This window comes from Manacus vitellinus, unplaced genomic scaffold (assembly GCF_001715985.3).
Source record: "Manacus vitellinus isolate BGI_N305 unplaced genomic scaffold, ASM171598v3 scaffold_4_pilon, whole genome shotgun sequence".
NCBI classification, from domain to species: domain Eukaryota; kingdom Metazoa; phylum Chordata; class Aves; order Passeriformes; family Pipridae; genus Manacus; species Manacus vitellinus.
Genome location: NW_021940604.1, coordinates 42,551,846 through 42,575,551, shown reverse-complemented (window position 1 = coordinate 42,575,551; position 23,706 = coordinate 42,551,846). Strand labels below are relative to the sequence as shown.

General features: G+C 41.0%; 1 protein-coding gene across 12 annotated transcripts in view; it reads right to left on the bottom strand.

The window, feature by feature from the left end:
* KHDRBS2 (KH RNA binding domain containing, signal transduction associated 2) overlaps window positions 1-23,706 on the bottom strand; it is a 335,422-nt gene that overhangs the window by 265,945 nt on the left and 45,771 nt on the right. For all 12 annotated transcript variants that reach the window (XR_003916117.1, XR_003916120.1, XR_003916125.1 and 9 more), the window contains exon 3: window positions 12,092-12,219. Coding sequence is in view for 2 of the 12 variants with exons in the window: in XM_029962857.1 (XP_029818717.1) it covers window positions 12,092-12,217 (126 nt within the window). In the remaining 10 variants the exon portion in view is untranslated. The remainder of the gene's footprint in view (window positions 1-12,091; window positions 12,220-23,706) is intronic.

Sequence of the window (23,706 nt, the reverse complement as noted above, 5' to 3'; positions counted from 1 at the left end):
CCTCAACAAGCCAATTTAAAGACAGTTGGTATATTTTAATGGGTTGCAGCCAAATACCATTAGAATGTCTTCTATCTATACCTCTCTAGGCAAGCTGGTCCAAGGCTTCACTGCCTTCATGTTGATGAAGTTTCTCCTTCTATTCAGTCTGAATATTTCCTGTTTCAAGCTACACCTGCTGTCTCTTATTCCACCATCACGCACCAATCATGAGGTGTCTCCTCAACACCTTCCCTGTAGACATTAGGGAAGCTGCTCTTTGGTCCCCTGAAGGCAACTCTTCTCCTTACTTATTCAGTCCAGCTCTCTCAGCCTCTCCACACAAGTGGAGAGCAAGTACTCCAGCCCCAAGTGATCCTTGTGGCCCTCCTCTGAAATTGTCTGTGTCTTCCTTGTATTTGGAGAATTAAAACTGGAGAGAGGCATGTAGGGAATCATTTTCTACTGGCAGCAGATGAACACACTGGCTGCCCCATCATTATTCCTTTCCCACCTTACATACCCCTTATCTTGAATGTGAAGAATTCTTGGCATTTTCACTCTGAAGCACAGAGTCAACTTGCTAACTAGGCAGACAAATTCAGCTATGTGCACCTAGCTCTGCCCCTGCAGATAAAACTGACTCCATGTAGTTGGTCTGTGAGCCTGAGCCTACCAAAACACATCCTTGCAGAGATGTGGAGTGTTCTGGTAATCTGCTTCTGCTGAAAAAAAAAAAAACCCAACAGAATTTTCTCTCTTCATTGAGGAAACAATCAAGAGAGGATTTGCTGAGGTTCCCTCTTCCCTATATCTCATCCTTCAGGTATATCCATGACAGAACATATTTTCTGTCCCCATTATCCTGTTCTTTTCTCTGTAAAGAAATCCTTAAAAAAAAAAATAAAGGCACAAGACAGAGAAAATATCTGAAAACTTGAAAGCTTAATTTGCCATCATCTCTTCCCTCCAATGATACTCTGAACAACATGAGGTTAAGTGCTCTGAAAGTCATCTTGCCTTTTTATGTTCGTATGATATTGGCAATCTCAAAAAAATGTGACAAATACAATAATTCCTGAAAGAAATAAACCATATCTTCTTGCACAGGCTGAAAAAATACTAAAACATAGTTTGTACTAGCACTAAGCTAATTACAGTGACACCACTCATACCTCTACAGTTCTGTTAGTGTCAGCGCTTACATTACAAACCACCGATTCCAAGGGTTTATAACTCTCTGTATGAGTTGGTTACTCTTAGAGGAGCACATGACACAGTTGTTGATGGCTTCATTAGCCCTGCTTTCCTAAAAATGGCTTAAATTTCACTTTGAAATTTTTATCTCCTTTGTCCATTACATGGTTTAAATCACAGCCAAACCATGGGTAAAGTAAGACAACAAAGTAAGACAAAACCCATCCAAAATAAGATTTATATGCTTGGACTTCAAAATGTGTATTTTGCAAAGTTTGGAGACAAGTCGCTGTATATAATAATCAACTTCAGCATCTTCTCACCCAGACATTAGAGTTTTCTGGAAATCTAAATACTACAAATACCAAGTAAGAAGAAAGTTTTATAAACACAAGATGTCAAGTAACATTTTGGTAAGAAAGACCATCATACATCTGTGTTATAAGTTTCATATCTGAACACATTTATCTAGCAAAAGTCTGGTTTGATTTCTGGTATCTCTTAAAGTACCTGGATACCTTGGAAATCTGCAGATAACCTACCTACTTAAGTATGTTGATTATTTTAGACAACATCACTAATTCACTGGAAATGCTTAAGAACGCAGACTCTTAGGTCTGAAAACTAGCAAAACAAAAAAGCACTGTCTTGCATTATGTTTGCATGTGAGATAAAATGTGGTCTTAATTATATCCATTTTCTTTTTTATATATAAAGTTACTCATTTGCAGTATCTAGTACCTATGTGAGTAACTGAGCTAAAGTTTTACAGCTTACACAAAAAAAATTCTATTTCTTCCAAAGGCCACTTTCACTCAAACAGAAAAATCAGCTTTTAAAACAAGGTGATAAGGAGCAGCCTAAGGTGGTTCTCTTTTACCCAGTCTGAAACAATACTGCCAGCATACCAGGGAAGACCAAAAAAAAAAAGACATCAAGAACTCCTTGCTGGTAAAAGCAGTAATAAATTGTTCTCTTTCAGAAGACAGGTTCCCACCAGTTTGTTTCTCAATAAATAACAGAGAAATAACTCATTCAAAACTAAAACTAAATTTCTTTAACTTCTAAGAAATATGTTCATTATCATTAACGAACGATTGTCTATAGCCTGTATACTTTTCCTTTTAATATTTCATTAATCATTGCTTCAGTGAATTTTCTTGGGTAAAAATAACCAGCTGATGAGGATTTAATTCTCTCCTGCCGAGTTGACATAGACAATTTACAGTTTCTCTCATCAGACAGTAGATGGTCTATCAGCTTGGAAATCAGTGATTAGTGAGCAAACGGTTTGCAATTATGCTATGTATGCCATGGTGTACATTTCTTGTAGAAGAAGTAGTCGTATGTGATAGTATTTACGTCAGTGCTACCTACTCCTTAGCTGGGTAACAGGATTATGATATCAGAAGGTAGATGGAAACATATCTGTGCTATATTTGTCACCTATTCTAAATTCATCCAGTTGGAACAAAACTATAACATATCTAGGAAAAGTGTCTCCCCCTTGTCTTCTTGTAAGAATGTATGAGTGACAGCACTGTGCACTGCTACATTTCTTGAAATAAAAGAGTGAAGGCATGGTTTCCTTCCAGTTTGTAGTATTTTCCTTCTGACTCCCAATCCTAAACCACAGAAACACAGCAGTTTCTGAATAAACCTGTGGTTCTAGTATTAATTAAAAAATCTAAATCTATCAAGTGAAAATGCCTGCAATTGATTGAGTTTCTGAAAATATTTATTTACTGATGCTACTACTGGGCTATTTAAGATGAAAACAGAAGACATATTTTTAATAAATTTTAATAAAACACAATAATATATATATATTCCAATAAAAAACTAAAAAATATATTTATGAAACAGACTTCTTCAATATTAGAACACATTCTTTGCATTTGCATCATATGAAAGTGTCACCTGTTTATTTTGTTTGCTCAATATAAGTAAAAAACAAAAAAAAGGAAAGAAGGTGGCTGAGGTCAAACACACTCTAGACTAAATAGCTGCAACTCAGCAAGAGCATTTTGAGTCTAAATTCCTTTCATTATCATACTCTTCTATATACCAACACATAACCATAGTTTCAAGTTCTCTGCTGATATGTGGGAAGCTTGAGAAACAGGGACAAAGTCACCAAAATCCATGACGTTGCAACGGAGCTACGAAACCATTCAAATGACAATACTGAAGAGGGAGGAAACCCTTGTCACTAAACTAACTGATTCAGAAAACTCTCATTCACTCTGCTTGGGCCACACAGGGTTGCTTTGGAGAAGGCTGCTTTACGTCCCTGTTGCTGTAATTGGCCTTCTCTGTGCCCTGTGTGAGGAGACAAATGACCATGGGGCCATGTGGCACCCAAGTCTTCCACAGGGAATCAAAGCAAAGTGGTCATGTATCTTGTGTATCTCACTCTTTTTCCCCAGTAACTATTGACCTCAAATGTTGACTTCAACTCAGTATGAAAGAGGAGGCTACTTCAAAGACAAGTAAGACCTTTGAAGTTTGGAAAGAACATGGAGCTGGGTTCAAACTACAGTAAAGGCTGTGCCATAAGCTCATGTTGTAAGAGATCTGAAAATCCACAGAAGACTAAACTTTTGTCACTATACCTGTCAGCAAAATGTTAAATCAGAGCTCACAGCAAAGCAAAAGACACAGACAAGCAGAAAAAATTTCCTTAGCTCTGATGTCCAAGGAACTGCTTGTGTACTTAGGCGCCATTGAAACCTGAATTGTTCTATGATGGGCTGCATTACCTTCTCACTAATCATAGGTCTATCGCAAAAGGATCGAGGCAGAGCATTAGTTTTTGTGTTAATATTTTATTATATAAGCTATTTTCAAAAGCTTTAGATAACTTTAGCTGGGAGTTATTATAAATTACATTAATGACTACTTCGAAGTGACCTTGTAGCACACTTGAACAGAGAAAAAAGCCTGAAGAGCCACAAAACAGATTTCATCTTCAGCTTCAAGAAGCAAAAACGTTCTTCAGGAGTGTTTGTGTAAGACAAAACTTTATATTTGCTTTCAAGAACTAATTAGTTCATCTAGATTCTGCAGTTATTACACATTTGCTCAGTTTAGACTAGAAAAACGTAGCAGAGACATATGAAAAAATGACCAGCAACTACCTGTTGCAGTAATTCTCAAGTGCTTGTTGTTTTTCCTTTTTTTTAATGTCTGAAAGGAAGTAAATATTTATTTTAATAGCAACTTTAGCAAGCTTCTAAAACTTTCTTTAAAACCCTTGTTCTTTCATTCTCTGCTAACACGCAAGAAGACTGATTATCTAGAAGACAAAAAAAAATCATAACATTTATACTGCACTATATTTCCTTATTAAACACATTCCTATTATTATTATTATGAAGTTGGGAGGGGACACTGGGACAGCTGGGACAGGTGACCCCAACTGACCAAGAGGATATTCCATATCATATGGTGTCATTCTCAGCATACAAGCTTGGAGGAAGAAAGAAAAAAAGGAGGGACGTTAAGAGTTACAGTGTTTGTCTTCCCACGTCACCATTATGAGTGCTGAAGTCCTGCTGTCCTGGAGATGGCTGAACATCTGCCTGTCCATGGGAAGCGATGAGTGAATTCCTTATTTTGTTTTGCTTTGCTTATGTGCACAGTTTTTGCTTTATCTATTAAACTGTCTTTATTTCAACCCATGACTTTTCACTCTTTATCCCTTCTGATTCTCTCCCTCATCCTGCTGTGTGGGAGTGAGCAAGTGGCTTAGCTGTCTACCCACAACAAAAGCCTTTCCAGCTCTTTTAAACTTCTTGAAAGATGTACCACAACATATATCTTATGTATTCTGTTCTCACCTAAGTTACTATATTACATAAAATCTCTTCCACGAGACACATTTCTTTCTCACCCCCTACAAAATGACAATAGACTTGTGTGTTTTTTAAACTTGCTATTTTTGAAAATATTAAAAAAAAACAAACATGTAAAAGAACCAATTTACCAGAAAGTATTTTAATCTACTGCCCTGTAACTTTTAAGATGTTTATGTTATAAATGCTAGCATAACTGGCAACTCATTCTCTTAAAAGCCAGAATGAAAAAATAAAAAGCATCCAAAAGTGATCACAAATAGGTGATCTTTTTGATCAGTACACATCACAGTTCTGCCCCTACTGAAGTCAAGGGTACTGTGTTAATTTCACTCTAACAAATGGTTAGCTTTATATTTCTGATGAAGCATAGGTACAATTTGAAAGTTTCACTAGATCTGATTCACTGTATTTAGCAAAAAAAAACTTAATTATTTCTGTTTGCTACAATTTTTAGTCATTAAGAAGCAACACAGATAGGTGGAAGTGAGCTAGATTCTATTTCTTATCATAGCCCACCAACAGACTTGCTTGCTGAACTCCCCTCAGTTTCCGAAAGCTGGTTCCACTGATGATACTGAAGACAAAATCCCCAAATCCTCACTTAATACAAAAAGCAGAGAAAGAAAAAATGGTGCTATAATTGCAAAGAAAACCCCAAATATCTCTGGGTGTAGGTGGAGCACATGTCCGCAAGCAATCCTACACAACCAGCGCACCAGTAACATGAAGTCTTGCTCCTGATCAGAACTGCTTGTTTAAGCAGGGTGAATTTCTGCCCACTCTCAAACCTGTTTTATTAAAGCAATGGTATAAATTATACTTTTCTTCCTTTTTTTCCCCCCTCAAATAGGAATAATAAAAGAAGAATAGAGAGGAATGTAAGAGTTTAGTTGGCTTAAAAGAGATACAACCAATGTTCCCACTGGCGAGGGGCTAGGATTTCTCTGTATTCTACACAGCTGCTACTGCTACCAACTCTCCCTTGCTGATATTTTTATTTGTCTCATTTTCTAGTTATGTTGTGTTTGAGACTGGAGTAAGACCAGTTAACTTATTGAGTGTATTGAGTACAAAGGGTGTCTCTCCAGCTTAGTTTTGGCCTTTGAGTGCTCTACAATATGCAATGTTAAATTATAACTACTCTAAAAGTCTGCCTTGAAATGTGGAAGGCAATGCTGCATTCCAGCATAATAGCACTGAGTAAGCTCTTATAAATCACAAAGAAGCGATTTAGTGCCCATTTGTAATTTTAAGAATTAGTTAAAGGAAGAAAACAGTGAAAGCTGAAGGCTGAACTATATACCTGCATGTATAAATAAAGACACCTTGTGAAAAATCTTTCAAAAATCATGTAATCAAAGGAGGAGTAAAAAGTCCTAATGTTGTGAATATTTTTTCATACCTCTTGTTTTTAACTATGTTGATGCTGTTTTAATTACATTGATGAAGATATATATACAGCCACAGATGGTTAACTGAAACAGAAAGGCAAATCTCTAAATGCTATCTGGAATACACATTATTCTCTGCAGTCAGGAACAATTTTATGAAGCAATTTCTAAAGAGGTCTCTACAGAGCAGAAGTTCTCAGCATGAGAAAGAGCTTAGCTAATGCTGTTGGAGCTGATTTCAACAGCAGTGTTATGAAAACAAATAAATCATTAACAAAAATGGGGATCTATTACAATAAAGTTACTTTCTGTAAACACTCAAGAGGTCTGCAAGATTGGCATAGGTCCTGGAAACACTGAATCAGGGTCTTCTCCTGAAGGAAAAGGTAAGCAGAGATTCGATCCTAAGTAAGCCAGAAAAGAAAAATGTGTGTGTGGTATGTTTTTCATGTACTTTACTGAAAGTACACCTAAAGTATTTGAATTTTCCAAATATGTGTTGTCTTTAAATGCACGGGAGAAGATTCATATCTATTTTGGATCAATTTCTGCATCAATTTCAGTGCAGTACACATCATGTAAATTAATAATTTTCTGCCTTCCATTGTTCAGGCTTCTCTTTTAAAGAACTCAGCTGAAATACAGAAACAGCATATTCTTTAGATTTAGTTTAGCGTCAGTCTAAATTCTAGTACCTTTCCAAGTACAAAGGCTTTTCTTGTCCTACATGGGAGAAAAAAAATACTGGCAGGGCAAGTAAAAATCCCCATTCTGTATTTAGATACTTAGCTCTGTTTCCTTTTACTAAAAATACTAGAGGTTTTTTCCAATCTCCCAAAACATCTCCAGAAGGAGTGACAGATGAAATTTTCCTTTTGCGTTATGTAACAACAAGGTTCTCATTTCATTAGAGCAATATAAATCACAGATAGAAGTCCTGGCTATTCATTCAGCTGACTAATAGCCCAGGTCCTATTTTCCTTAGAAATCTTGTATTTTCTTGTCAATCCATCCAATGGACATAGTACTATATCTTACTTTTCCTATTTTACTTAAAAGTGAACTAAACACATAAATCACTTGCAGATGATTAATATTACAACAATTGCTTTGAAAGCATAATAGCTTGAGAGAAACAACACATAAAAGAAAGAGAATGCTAAACAAAAATCACCATATTAATTGTCTGAGTCAGATGTAAAGACAGAACATCAATGGAAAAGCTCACCCTTCACAATTAAATCTTTAGCACTGGTAAGTTTGTGTAAGTTATTTGCTTGAAGTCATGAGTTTATGAAGCATAAAACAATATAAATAAATAATATTCAGCACTGAATCTTTAAAATAGTAAAAGATACTGTGCACATTTTGGCTGGGGTAGAATTAATTTTCTTTAAAGTATGGGATTGTGGTTTAGATTTCTGCTGAAAACAATGCTGATAACACAAAGATGTTTTTGTTATTGCTGAGCAGCACTTGCAGAGCGTTCAAGGGTCTTTTGCTCCTCACCCCACTCCACCAGTGAGAAGGCTGGGGATGCACAAGGAGTTGGGAGGGGACAGAGCTGGGACAGCTGACCCCAATGACCAAAGGGATATCACAAATGATATGGTGTCATGCTCAGCATATAAAGGTGGGGAAAAAAGGAGGAAGGGGAAGACGTTTGGAGTGATGGTATTTGTCCTCCTAAGTCACTGTTACACGATGCTGTCCTGGAGATGGCTGAACACCTGCCTGCACATGGGAAGCAGTGAATTCATTCCTGATTTTACTTCACTTCCATATCCAACTTTTGCTTTAGCTATTAAACTGTCTTGTCTCAACTCTTGTTTTCTCACTTTTACTATTCTGTCTCTCTCCCACGCCCCTGGTGGGAGTAAGTGAGCGTCTGCATGGGGATTGGTTGCTGTGTGAGGTCAAACCACAACAGAAGCACTGAAATATTTAAGATTTTTATGCATGTACTGTTTACTTCTCTGATTTGTCATCTACTTGCACTTAAAGATAGCAAAAGAAATTAACAAACTGACCCATTCCTTAATGGTTGAAATCCAGCTAAGCTGAAGCCAAGCATAAAGGCAACAGAATTTCAGCAAGGTCAACAACATTTTAACTCACAATGTGCACTGGACAAGCTTGCAAACGAAAAATTTCTCTATTATGTGCTACATCAAACCAAGGTTTTAAATAAGGTTTCAAGTTCTTAAACTGTACAAAGGAATGAATTTGCAAAGCCCAGTTTACATGCTTCTTGAACAAGTTATCACAAAGAAAGATGATGATTATGCAATACAGTGGAAGTCAAATAATTGGTTAGTAAATGGTAAAAATCTGTATTACCATGCAAATGACAAAATTTCCCACCAAACCTCTAAATTGTGGCTTTTGTTTTTCAGTAACAAGATAATTTCAGACTTCTGTTTTTTTTTTTAATAACCCGCTCTTTTCCCATATTTGATGAATTTGAAATACAATATTACACTGATAAATGCTAAAATCTTTTTGAAAGTTTTCATGCAAGTCTTAACTGGAATTCACACATCGTGAAAGAAAAAAAATGGTGTTATGGGACAGAAAGAAAGATCAACGAACACAAGACACTGAATGCCTGTTTCAAGAGAAAATCTGAATGTACTAAAAATATCTGCTGCATAGAGGAATGTGTGTAAATGAGATGCTGCTTTTACCTGGGCTGCTGGTATTTAAATTAATTCATCTCACAGAAATCATTGCTAAAGTATCAACTAACAGCTCTGTCTCTATTTTAGATCCTGGTTTTACAGAAGAGAGGAAAGGCCTGTGTCATTAACAGAGCTGGTAACGTTAAGACAGCTGGTGCTAATCACAGTCTTTCATATTCTTTTCCTGTTGTACACACCAGCAATTTCAGAAATCAGACTGTAGACACTTAAGCAGAGACAATTTTATAATACTTATTCTGCAACTTCAAGAGCTGTTTAACCACTAGAAGCCTTTTGTGTTAACTTTTGCTCAGACCTTAAAATGCTGCTCCTGACTCTACAGCTGTTACTGAAGGGATCTACCATCACTGCAGCTTAACCTGCAGACCATAATGAACTTTTAGGCCAAGGGTTCCCTTTGAGAACTTTATATTTATATGTGGAGTTAAAGTAAGACAAATATCTTTCAAGGATTGCACTCATTCCTATATAGAGAGTCCGTAAACTATGTGGTTGGTTTTAAGTGGTTTTTAACTGGGCAAATTTTTTTTTTTTTCAAAATTTTACACTCTTGGACACTTTCTTCAGATTTACAAAACCCAAAACTGCCCAAAAAAGCTTATCAGCAAACAATGAATAAATAATTTAAAATAATGTTCTTTCAAATATAAACCAAAAAACATCTCTCAATGATTTCTGAATGGTCTTGGGAATCCAGAGAGGTCCCAGCTAACTGGAAGATGGCAAACATCGTCCCAGTTTAGGGACAGGAAGGAGGAGCCTGGAAACTAGAGGCCTGTCAGTCTCACTTCAGTGCCTGGTAAAGTTATGGAGAAGATTACTCTGAGAAGTATTGAAAAACACCTGAAAGACAACACTGGCATCAGTCACAGCCAGCACAGCTTCATGAGAGCAAAGTCCTGCTTATTGAACCTGATTTCCTTCTATGACAAGGTAACCCACCTAGTTCATCAAGGGAAGCCAGTTGACGTCATCTTTTTGGATTTCAGTGAAGCTTTCGATACTGTCTCTTACAGGGTCCTTCTGGACAAAATGTCCAGCACACAGCTGGATAAACACATCATGTGGTGGGTGAGCAATTGGCTCATGGCTGGAGCACAGAGGGTAACACAGTAACATCAGACTGGCAACATGTCACTTGTGGGGTTCCACAGGGCTCCATCTTAGGCCCACTGCCCTTCAACATTTTCATAAATTACTTTGATGCAGGACTGGAAGGGATACTAAGCAAGTTTGCTGATGACACAAAACTGGGAGGAACTGTTGAGTCCCTCCATGGCCCTGCAGAGAGACCTCGAAAAATTAGGGGACTAGGCAATCACCAACCACATGAAGTTCAACAAGGAAAAGTGGCAGATTCTGCACCTAGGATGAGGCAACCCAGGATATGACTCCTGGGGCTGGGTCTGTGCAGAACTAAGGGTTGCACTCAATGATCTTTGTGGATCCCTTCCAACTCAGCATATTTTATGATTCTGTGATAAATGCCTCTCAGGTGAAATCACATGGTAATAATCTTACTTATTTATACATATAAGTCTGATCAACTGTTCTTATTAACATATTCTACTAAATATATATAATCCTCTTTTAATTGAGTTTCTAGTCTTTTTTGCTATTTATAAAGCAATCTGAAGCACCCAATGGGTACTGGTTTTGACTACTTTAATATATAAAATTTTCAAGAGAAGATAAGACACTGGATCACAGCAATCTGTAGTTTGATACAAATGGCAAATGGAATCCTTGAAGGATGGTTACCAGAGACGATAGCAGGAAACCTGCAGTTCTGAGAATAATTCCATGCCAAGCACAAAATATTGCTAGCAAACCAACTACAGAAACTTTCCAGTTTATTTTCATTCTTGAATAAGTATTTTATCTCCATCACACTGATTTTTTTGCTTCACTGGTCTAAATCTGTAAAAATGCTTTATATTTTTTACTGTTCATTAATATGACAGGTTCATTAAAGTAAATGAAGCTTAATTCAATCATATTCAGATGCTATACTGGATAGCAGATACTATTTTGTCTTTTAAATAGTTTGTCTTTCATTCTACTATCTTCATCAAACAGTACTCTGAATAATTATCACATTGCCATTATGAAGCTACAGAATGACTACATTTTTACTAAGAATTTCAGGTCACCTACAGCATTTACACAAAATACCACAAATCTAGTTAAAGCAACTTAGGCTATACAGAAAGAAAGTAATTCCTTATAGCAAGGTATGTGTTTCTAAGGTGTTTACCATTTGGATTATTACATTATCTCAGTTTTATGTTCACTAGTCAGGAGGTAAATGTCAACTGGAATCATCGAATCTCAATTTTTTTACATCTCTCATTTTTCTTGATTGGCTTTTTACCAGTTGTAATTTATTGTTCTGATGAAAGTATAAAGTAAAAAGCTGAGAGTGTAATCAAGGCTATTGGTGAATTAAATACCATGTGATAATAAATCAGCAAGGAAAAAATACTGTGGAGACAAATGGAGATGTTTACCATTTCAGTACGAGTACTATTAGAACAACTGTTTATGTAAAATCAAACATTGTACAAGAAAACCAAATAAACACCCAACTGCAAAAAAATCAACATTCTCTTCCGTAAAATAAAAACTAAAACTTCCATAGCTGTTCTATGATGAAGCTTTTCAGAGTTATTGAAACATTTTTTTCTTTGTTAACTGGTATTTTATTTTATAAAAAAATGGTTCATGTAAAAAAACAACTCTGAGAAAAAAGATCAATGGTCTGCCTAAGTATAATCCACAAAACCTACCTGAAGTTAAAAAAAATCTCATTCACTTCAACAGCTTTTCTGAAAGGTCCTGAGACATAAGTGAAAACATGTAATAGCTAATAATAGGTAAATTCAAGTAGGAGCTTGATTTCTTTTCTTTTTACTACTACAAAGCCTGTATACTACAAGTGTTAGACTGCATTTTACAGTACCTTTGGATATTGTTTGACAGGGATCAGAACTCTCTCTGACAGCTTTATGTTTTTGTTGCTGATAACATCAAGATATTTCTTTTCTTCATCTTCCTTCTTGCCTTCAGAACCCTGAAATTTTTCCATTTCTGAAAAATATTAAAAAACAGAGCAATCAGTGGCATGACATTTATCATCCTCAGGAACTTTAAACTTACACATTATAATGCAGGCTGTGTATTGAACATCTGTGTTGTCTGCACTCGTGGCATGTACTGTTGTGTTTGAAAAAACTGGACTGTCACCTTTTCCTCTCAGCGCTGGTGACAGTCCACAGGTGGTACTTCTCAACTAATTCTTCCCCAGCTGAAAGGGAAGCCAAATGATCTCAGTGGGAGCAGGAATAGAAGAGGCTTACAATTCCATCTTATCAGCCTTTTAAAGGGGATCACATAATCTCAGCTTGATGCTTTTTGTAGACGTGACCTGACAGAATTGAACTGGATTCTAACTGCAATTTCAGTACAAGTAGTAGAAAACTACTTTTTGTTACTGAGTTTTCATTCAAATTCTTCTGAATTAATTGAAGGTTGTACAAAATAAGATAAGAAATTAACTCTTACAAAAAATTTCCCAATTAAGAAATACAGTAAATAATTGTTATAAATATATATATATAATATTGCTAGTATGTAGAACACCTGTAGAATTTACAAAAAAACCTCAAAAATATATTCAGGTTGAATAGTTTTGAATTCTTTATTCCCTAAAGCCTGATAATGAACAGATAACAACAAATAATTGAAATTATCACTCTGCAAAGAACGTCTAATGGGTGCCTGAGAGCTCCCTGAGAGCACAGATACTTTTGAAAAAGCTGCATTTGCAGCAGTGACATTGTTGACAGCACAGAAAATGGCAATGCTCATAATGAGTTAATTATAACTGATTTATAGCTAAAAAGGGACAGCTGTAGGACTTAGAAACATGCTGTTTCAAGGACCAGAAACCAAGAATGGAAAAGAGTAACACAGCAATAGCAATCTGTAACACACCAATACAAGTTTCTTTGACTCACAATAAGCATAAGAAAAAATGTATTGAAAAGAACAGCCCATGTCACGATTTGTTAATAAATATTTATGCTGCCTATATAAGACCAAAAAATTTATTTAAAGCCTGCACCAGCAGACAATTCTCTAATGTTTCAGTCATAAGTTCTTTCAAAATCTCTCAGAGAACACACCTAAAAGAACTCAGATGGGATACACCTTCCATAATTTAGGATTAAAAAGTTATTTACTATCACTAAAATCATCAGAAGGATATTTCATTATTATAAAATACTTGAATATACCTGGAAAATAGCGGCATATTGCATTCAGTGGAAAAGATTAACCTGGAAAGCAGCAACTATCAATTAAGCACAAGCTTAAAAACTGATTCTTTGCAGTAAAATACTTAGTTTGGGTAGGTTTAATAGATAGAAAGTTCTTTGAAAATAGATCCAATGCAATTATACAAAGGGTTGTGCTATGGGGTGCAGAGGGGAGAGACAAGGCAAACAAAGAGGGAAAAATGTCACAAGCACAGTAAGTACTGAAATGAAATTAAGGAATTTCCCAGATGTATTGTGAACACTGCTGAGATAATTCTAAAAGACAAGTGGGGAAAGTCGATCTACATGTACACATACATTACACTAGAACCACAGAATCATCTCAGGTGAAAAATAACTTTAAGGTGATCAAGTCCAGCTATTAACTAAGCACTGCCAAGTCCACCACTAAACCATACCCCTAAGTGCCACATCCACATGTCTTTTAAACATCTCCATCACCACTTCCCTGGATGGTCCATTCCAACAATTAATAAACCTTTCTGTGAAGAAATTCTTCCTGATTATCCAATCTAAACCTCCCTTGACACAGCTTGAGGCTACATCCTCTTGTCCTGTCACTAGTTGCCTGTGAGAAGAAACCAACCCCCACTTGGCCACAACCTTCTTTCAGGTAGTTGTAGAGTGATGAGGTCTCCCCTGAGCCTCCTCTTCTCCAGGTTAAATAACTCCAGCTCCCTCAGCTGCTCCTCATAGGACTTGTGCTCTAGACCCTCTACTAGCTTTGCTGCCCTTCTCTGAATGTGCTCCAGCATCTCAGTGTCTTTCTTGCAATGAGGGGTCCAGAACTGAACACAGGATTCAAGGTGTGGCCTCACCAGTGCCAAGAACAGGGGCACTATCATTGCCCTGGTCATGGTGGCCACACTATTGCTGATACAAGCCAGGATGTCAGTGGCCTCAACACCAATTAAACTCATTCTTCTGGGAAGGTGCTGAAGATGCTTAGAAGTCTGTATGGTCAGTAGGGAGGGGGTAGTAAAGCTTAGGACTAACTGCTCACCTTCAAAACGTCCACCAGCCCTTGCAACCAGTCCCAATCTTGCACTTTATTTTTAAATGAGAGTACATGAAAGTTTTGGAACTAAAGACGTGTCTTTGCTAAAGTTAATGAAAGACTACTTCAGCTGGGCTTATGAGACTTAAGTGATAAGAGTTTGCAGATCTATCAAGAGGCAACCTGTGGCACTTTAATTGGTTTAACTCCAATATTGAACATGATGAGAGGGTGAGCTCTAAGTCCAGAAGAGCTAGTCCCAGCTTATTATCAGAGGAGTGAGAAACATGAGTGGGGTTTCCTCCAGGAAATGAAAGGCAACAAAAAGTCAATTTCAGGTGAGATCCAGCAGCACTTAAGGTCAAACACAGTGACAGAAGCAAATGGGGAGGGATCGCAATGAGAGCCAGGCTGTAAACCCAGAATTGGAGGGCAGGATTCTTGCATCAAAAGCCAGTGTGGAAAGTGGGTACATAAGGTTTCCTCCAGGGAATTGTGGCAAGTAGCCCACGACCATAGCCACATAAATCTTGAGATTCATCTCCAAGGAGGGAGATTCCACAAGCACCCTGGAAATCCTCTGCCAGTGTTTCATCACCGTCACAGTAAAAGAAAGGTTTCCAAATGTTCAGAGAGAAGTTGTGGGCACCCTGAAAAGAGCCTGGATCTGTCTTCTTTCAACCCTGCCTTCAGGTATTGATTTACACTGAAAAAAAAACCCTACAGAGCCTTCTGCAGGTTCAACAGCCTGGAAGCAGCACTCTGAGTGCCTTCCTCATAGGACAGATGATCTAGTCCCTTCATCATCCTTGTGGACCCTTGCTAGCTGCTCTCCACTACGTCCATCTCTACTTATGCTGAGGAGCTCAGCACTGGGCAAAGTACTCCAATTGTTGCCTCAACAGCACTAAGCAGAGGTCAACTCGCTTGACCTGCAAAGTCAGCGAAGGAGCAAGAAATGCCTTGAGATGCTTTATTTCTGAAACAGAACAGAGGGCTGGGTATGATTGGTGAAACCTCCAAATTTATATGAAAAAAAAGCAAAGGGATTCTGCTCAACAGCGGGGCAGTTCCGTGAGATGACCTATCTGGCAAGGTCTTGCTCCCCAAGGCTGAAGTGTGGTCCTGGAAGTCCTGTGATGTCACCAGGGAGTCACTGTGACACCCTTGACAACATACCTTTTGGAGGTGTGGGGCAGCCCTGAAGGGCCACAGTGTCTGGCCTCCTCCATCAGAAACAGACACCTGCACGTGGGGTGACAAAGGACACCCATCCCGCTGGGTGCCTTCTGAGGGCACAGAGAGGATTTGCCGGACAGGTACACCGCAGGGCCCAGGCCACTGGTCCCAACCTGCCATGTACCCAGGCTCCAGCTGCCATTGCTGAGAGGCCAGGAATCCCTTTTCCACCTTCCCAACTCCTGCCTGCACGTGTCAGAGAGGTCAGTCACCATCCTGCCCTGAGAGCAGGAACATGCCAAGACACCCCAGTGTCACTCATCTGCCCCAGGATGATCTCTGGCATTTGTGGCAGCCCAAATGCAGCCCCGAGGCAGAGCGGGCAGGTCTTTAGAACTCAATTTTGGCAGCTTTGCTGCTGGCTGCAGATTGTGTCCCTTGCACAGGTGGATGCAACAGCCTCTTATCTCTTTGTTGTTTTGCAGGGCGAGATGAACTTGGAGGAGGACTTGGCAGAAGGCAGCACCTCTTCTTGTGCTACCAGCACCAATCACATGTCCCAGGCTACAACTCCGGGTGATTCAGAAAGCCTAGGGTTCCCAATCTGCCTGGACACCACTAATGACCGAGGCTCCGTGAGCTGGTGTAGCCACCCTGTCTGTTTTTCCTGCCTAGTGGAGTGGTTCCACAGAAGAGTAGTGTGCCCAATATGCCAGTGGTCTTTCCCACACAACTTTTGCACAGTGGGAGACACTAACTCCGGGACCTACTCCACTGGGCAGTACAGCAGCTCTGACAACCGTGCTCAAGGAGGGAGAGCTGGACCCAGCTCTGAGGAAAGGAGGTGGCATCGTTCCTCAGGACACCAGCACCGCAACTCTTTCAGCAGAAGCCGTGGTGGTACCCGGGGCGGTAGACGTGGCACTAGGCATGGTGGGGCGAGAGACAGGAACCGAAGCAGGTACCAAAGGCGGCACCGCGATGGCCAAGGCAGGGTTCAGCAGGCCCAAGGCTACAACCCCTCGAGCAGGAGGAGACGGCAGCAGAGCAGGGCTCAGAACACCGCTCGTGGCAATGGCCGAGCTCCAAGGACTAAACAGCACATCCGAGCCACCACAAGGAGAAGAAGGCACCGTCAGCAGGGACCTCGGGTTTCTTTCATGGAACCACAGGCAACAAGGAGCCGATTCCGCCAGAGGTCCCGCAGCACTGTGCGCCAAACACTGAGGGAGAATCTAAGGAGGATGGAACGTGCTGAGGGACTAGCTCTAAGGCATGACTGGCACATCCAAGCCTCCTCCAGGAGGAATGAGCACCGTCAGCACAGGCGCCAGCTTTCTTACAGAGAACCACAGGTGACAAGGAACCGACCCAGGGGGAGGTCCCGTAACAGCCGGCATCAAACACTGCGGGAGAATCCAAGGAGGGTGGAACATGATGAGAGAGGGTTCCTAAGGATCGAACGGGCTGTCCCTGCCTCCTCACAGAGGAGCCAGCGCCGTCAACGGGAGCGCCAGTTTTTTTTCATCGAACCGCAGGCAACAAGGAGACAAATCCGGGGGATGCCCCGCAGCACTCGGCGCCAAACACCACGGGAGAGTCTAAGGAGGATGGAACGTGACGAGGGACGAGCTCTAAGACTCCATCGGGACGTTCCAACCTCCTCGGGGTGGAGCGAGCACCGTCAGCGGGGCCACCAGGTTTATATCACTGAACCACAGCCAACAAGGAACTGATACTCCTGGATGAGCCATAGCCCTGCTGGGCACAGGGCCTGGTAGCACACCCGACCAAGAAGGGTACTACTGCATGGTTTGTTACTGGTGTCAGGAACAACACTACTTTAGATAAAAAGAGTTCCTACTAAAAATTGCAAAATAAAGTCAAATCCAGTGTTCAAACTTGGGGATAAGAATTTATTCTCCATCACAAAATTCATCTGAAAATCTAAAGTGACCCTTGCAAGGCCTTTTTAGCTGAGGAGTATAACAAGCTTAAAACCTGAATACTGGATTTGTCATCCTGTTTTATATTTGTCTATAAAATGGGGTACTGAATATTTTGTATGGTTGTGCCTAGGCTCCCTATATTGCATTTCCACAGTATGATCAACCACAGATGTTACCACGTTTTCTCTTTCCCGCCCTGCTACCAACACCACCAAAGCCTTATTAGAAATCCTCTTGTCCTTCTACATCACCTGTTTTCTCATGCTTTACTCCAAATATCCCCCAGGATAACTTCTCCTGCTACTTACCACTCTTCTCACAAGGTGGCAGTGAAAAGTGAAGTAGATTTACAATTACTTTGTCTCAAAGGCACTGCCTATAATGCCAATACAAATCTAATGCCTGGTAGCAAGCCTCTGAAAAGCTTTTCATCTCCTTCTTACTCAGAGACTTCAAATATAACTCCCAAAGCCTTCACAGGGAAATTTTTCCCCATGGCATGCCCTGTGCAGAGCGTAATGTTTAATGCCCACAGTGACACTATCTGCTACAGGCTCTTCAGACCACAGCCAAAAACTAACACAGTCATTGAAAAACAATGGCAAAGAACACTGTTACTTTCTAGTAATACTGGTGCAAAGAGAGGAATCTTCTCAAAAGACAGAGGCAATACAATAAATTAGTAACTGGACCAAGACAAGCTTTATTAAATGACTGTATTCAACTACAACTGGCCTCTACTTTGTACATTCCTTGTGTCACTCCATGACTTTGACCTTCAGCAAGCAGAAGCATTAAGACACTCCCATGAAGGAATTCAGATGAAGATCAAGCTGCCAACTTGCTGGCTCACAGCACTGACACGCAGTAAGTTGCTTTAGTTACAAATTGTGACCTGCCGACCAACTGGGAAATCTGCAACACACACTATGAAAACAGAACCATCAAGATATTCTGCTCCCTCACACAATCCTCATGATTTTCTTTTGCTTGTTAGTTTTATGTGCAGTCACTGATAAATCCCCCAAAGGAAAAAAAAAAGAGACGGTAGCCTCATGGACAATCAACTTCCATAAGGCAAACCTAACTCCTCATGAGCAAAATGGAATCATTCAACCTTCCTACGTCAAGCAACCCAGAAGTGCTTTCTTAGATTGCACAAGTGTATTTTCTGTCACAGAATCACATAACACAGGAGGTGGGAAAGGACCTCCAGAGGTCATCTGGTCAAACACGCCCTGCTCAAACAGAGCCACTGAGATGTGGTGGCGCAAGACCATAGCCACACAGGTCTTGAGTATCAGCTCCAAGGAGGGAGACTCCCGCCACGAGTACCCCAGAAATCCTCTGCCAGCGCTTGGTCACTCTCGCAGTAAAAAAAAAGATTTTCAAACAGTCACGGGAGAGCTCCCATGTTTCGGCTTGTGCCTGTTTTCACTGGGCAAGTGTTAAAAGAGCCTGGCTTAGGCTCTTCACCCTGCAATAACATACATATCATACACGCTGGAAAAGATCCCATATCAAATCTCCTGCAGGTTCAACAGCCTGGAAGCAGCACTCTGAGCTCCTTCCTCATAGGACAGATGATCTAGTCCCTTCATCATCCTTGTGGACCCTTGCTAGCTGCTCTCCACTATGTCCATCTCTACTTATGCTGAGGAGCCCAGCACTGGGCAAAGTACTCCAATTGTTCCCTCAACAGCACTAGGCAGAGGTCAACTCGCTTGACCTGCAAAGTCAGCGAAGGAGCAAGAAATGCCTTGAGATGCTTTATTTCTGAAACAGAACAGAGGGCTGGGTATGATTGGTGAAACCTCCAAATTTATATGAAAAAAAAGCAAAGGGATTCTGCTCAACAGCGGGGCAGTTCCGTGAGATGACCTATCTGGCAAGGTCTTGCTCCCCAAGGCTGAAGTGTGGTCCTGGAAGTCCTGTGATGTCACCAGGGAGTCACTGTGACACCCTTGACAACATACCTTTTGGAGGTGTGGGGCAGCCCTGAAGGGCCACAGTGTCTGGCCTCCTCCATCAGAAACAGACACCTGCACGTGGGGTGACAAAGGACACCCATCCCGCTGGGTGCCTTCTGAGGGCACAGAGAGGATTTGCCGGACAGGTACACCGCAGGGCCCAGGCCACTGGTCCCAACCTGCCATGTACCCAGGCTCCAGCTGCCATTGCTGAGAGGCCAGGAATCCCTTTTCCACCTTCCCAACTCCTGCCTGCACGTGTCAGAGAGGTCAGTCACCATCCTGCCCTGAGAGCAGGAACATGCCAAGACACCCCAGTGTCACTCATCTGCCCCAGGATGATCTCTGGCATTTGTGGCAGCCCAAATGCAGCCCCGAGGCAGAGCGGGCAGGTCTTTAGAACTCAATTTTGGCAGCTTTGCTGCTGGCTGCAGATTGTGTCCCTTGCACAGGTGGATGCAACAGCCTCTTATCTCTTTGTTGTTTTGCAGGGCGAGATGAACTTGGAGGAGGACTTGGCAGAAGGCAGCACCTCTTCTTGTGCTACCAGCACCAATCACATGTCCCAGGCTACACCTCCGGGTGATTCAGAGAGCCTAGGGTTCCCAATCTGCCTGGACACCACTAATGACCGAGGCTCCGTGAGCTGGTGTAGCCATCCTGTCTTTTTTTCCTGCCTAGTGGAGTGGTTCCACAGAAGAGTAGTGTGCCCAATATGCCAGTGGTCTTTCCCACACAACTTTTGCACAGTGGGAGACACTAACTCCGGGACCTACTCCACTGGGCAGTACAGCAGCTCTGACAACCGTGCTCAAGGAGGGAGAGCTGGACCCAGCTCTGAGGAAAGGAGGTGGCATCGTTCCTCAGGACACCAGCACCGCAACTCTTTCAGCAGAAGCCGTGGTGGTACCCGGGGCGGTAGACGTGGCACTAGGCATGGTGGGGCGAGAGACAGGAACCGAAGCAGGTACCAAAGGCGGCACCGCGATGGCCAAGGCAGGGTTCAGCAGGCCCAAGGCTACAACCCCTCGAGCAGGAGGAGACGGCAGCAGAGCAGGGCTCAGAACACCGCTCGTGGCAATGGCCGAGCTCCAAGGACTGAACAGCACATCCGAGCCACCACAAGGAGAAGAAGGCGCCGTCAGCAGGGACCTCGGGTTTCTTTCATGGAACCACAGGCAACAAGGAGCCGATTCCGCCAGAGGTCCCGCAGCACTGTGCGCCAAACACTGAGGGAGAATCTAAGGAGGATGGAACGTGCTGAGGGACTAGCTCTAAGGCATGACTGGCACATCCAAGCCTCCTCCAGGAGGAATGAGCACCGTCAGCACAGGCGCCAGCTTTCTTACAGAGAACCACAGGTGACAAGGAACCGACCCAGGGGGAGGTCCCGTAACAGCCGGCATCAAACACTGCGGGAGAATCCAAGGAGGGTGGAACATGATGAGAGAGGGTTCCTAAGGATCGAACGGGCTGTCCCTGCCTCCTCACGGAGGAGCCAGCGCCGTCAACGGGAGCGCCAGTTTTTTTTCATCGAACCGCAGGCAACAAGGAGACAAATCCGGGGGATGCCCCGCAGCACTCAGCGCCAAACACCACGGGAGAGTCTAAGGAGGATGGAACGTGACGAGGGACGAGCTCTAAGACTCCATCGGGACGTTCCAACCTCCTCGGGGTGGAGCGAGCACCGTCAGCGGGGCCACCAGGTTTATATCACTGAACCACAGCCAACAAGGAACTGATACTCCTGGATGAGCCATAGCCCTGCTGGGCACAGGGCCTGGTAGCACACCCGACCAAGAAGGGTACTACTGCATGGTTTGTTACTGGTGTCAGGAACAACACTACTTTAGATAAAAAGAGTTCCTACTAAAAATTGCAAAATAAAGTCAAATCCAGTGTTCAAACTTGGGGATAAGAATTTATTCTCCATCACAAAATTCATCTGAAAATCTAAAGTGACCCTTGCAAGGCCTTTTTAGCTGAGGAGTATAACAAGCTTAAAACCTGAATACTGGATTTGTCATCCTGTTTTATATTTGTCTATAAAATGGGGTACTGAATATTTTGTATGGTTGTGCCTAGGCTCCCTACATTGCATTTCCACAGTATGATCAACCACAGATGTTACCACGTTTTCTCTTTCCCGCCCTGCTACCAACACCACCAAAGCCTTATTAGAAATCCTCTTGTCCTTCCACATCACCTGTTTTCTCATGCTTTACTCCAAATATCCCCCAGGATAACTTCTCCTGCTACTTACCACTCTTCTCACAAGGTGGCAGTGAAAAGTGAAGTTGATTTACAATTACTTTGTCTCAAAGGCACTGCCTGTAATGCCAATGCTATAGTTAAGGTAGGATTTTGTGACCAATGGTAATAGGTTGTCCATAAGCAATGGCATTCTTCCAGTGAGGACAAACACAAGGAACTCAACAATACATTTTCAGCATCATTGACCTCACATAAAAAGAGCAAATAGAGTGTTCTGTAAGAAGAAACTTCATACATTTTTCACTCTCTTTTGCCCTGAGCTAACTGAACTAAAGCAGGGAGACGCAGAGCTATTTAATTACCTCCTCCAGTACCTATTAATCAGCAAATACGCCTCACTTTTGACTCTCATCATTAACACAGTACTCTTGCACTCACTTCTGTATAATACACATGTATGTCATTCTTCTTAATTTCAAGAAAACATGCATACCTCAGTCATGCACAAAGAGGTCACCACTAGAGAAGAGTCAGGGACTAAAAGCATTTCTAATATCTTTCTAGAGATATTACTCCCTATGAAAATTTATCTTGAGCTCCCTTCAGACTTTGTGCTGTAAAATTCTGGAAATACTGTCAGCCCTTTTATGTGTTTTTTTTTTTTTTTTTGAGGGGAGTAACTTCTTTTTCCTTCATGGAGTTATAAAATAGAATAGCTGAGTTAGTAGCTCTTACTTTTTTGAAAACGCTCTGCTTTATTCTTACAGTGCCAACAAAATGATGTTAATCATATTTCTCTTCAAAGTACTTGACACCTATTACAAAACTTCTGTCATGAATACAGTTTTTCTATTAAAATTCAGCATCCTACAGTAAAAACATTCTTTTGCTACACTTAAGAGTCATGTCAAAACTCATCAAAAAATTATGTTCTTCTTGTCAGTCTGTCCAACCCACCAAAAAACTTGAAACTACACATCCCCTTCTGCTGTCAACATTTGCCTCCCACTTAAAGGAATTCTGCAACCTACCTTGCACTTGACCTATCTGGCTTTTCTTGGTTTTGTGTCTGCAGTACTGGCATAGTTTCATTAGAGAATCGTGAGGTGCTGTTAACAAGATCAGGCCCTACGAAAGAACTATTCGCTATTAATGGGAATTATTTCCAGAATGGGAATAACACCAACCTCTTGCATGCATGTAGCATTATGCATAGCAAGATTATCTAGTACCCTGAGAAGTACAGTTTTTCTGCAGGTTAATGAAAGAATTTCTGAACTGAAAGAGGAAGAATGAGCCAATGCCAGTGAAAAATAATAATCGCTAAATCACTGACAGTTCTAATTTAGAAAGAGCTTTTTTAATTTAAGGATTATTAAAAAATGACAGGTAGAACTCTGGACACCTACAATGGTGTTAAAATAACACAAAATCCCAGTATAGTTTTAAAATAGAAAATACTAAAAACATACATGAAGGCTCATTTTCTGTCTAAGGTGTTACAGTTTTAATTGAAAGCAGGGGTACTGGATTTTCAGACAGCAGAAAAAAAAGCAGATGACTCAATAAAAGCAGTTGGAAAAATGAAAATTAAGTTAATGCATGGGAAGGGAACATCCTAAGAGGTTTCTAGTCACGAAAAGGACATTCAAACCCATAAGAATCAGAATTGCAAATGTAAAAATATTCAGTGTCTAATAGAAGTTGTGAGGGGTTATCAGGACAGTACAATCAGCCACAAGTGCTGAAAAAGATTTTTCTCTTGTGATTAGATTCCATGATGTCCCATAAGGCATGACGTCCTACTGAACATCTTTTCAAGTTGGGCACATCTAAAAATGCAGTGTCCATTAAAAGTTTCACTCATAATGTAGGGTTTTTTCCACTGTTGTACTTAAGGGCCATTATCTTCTACCAGGTTGCCTATT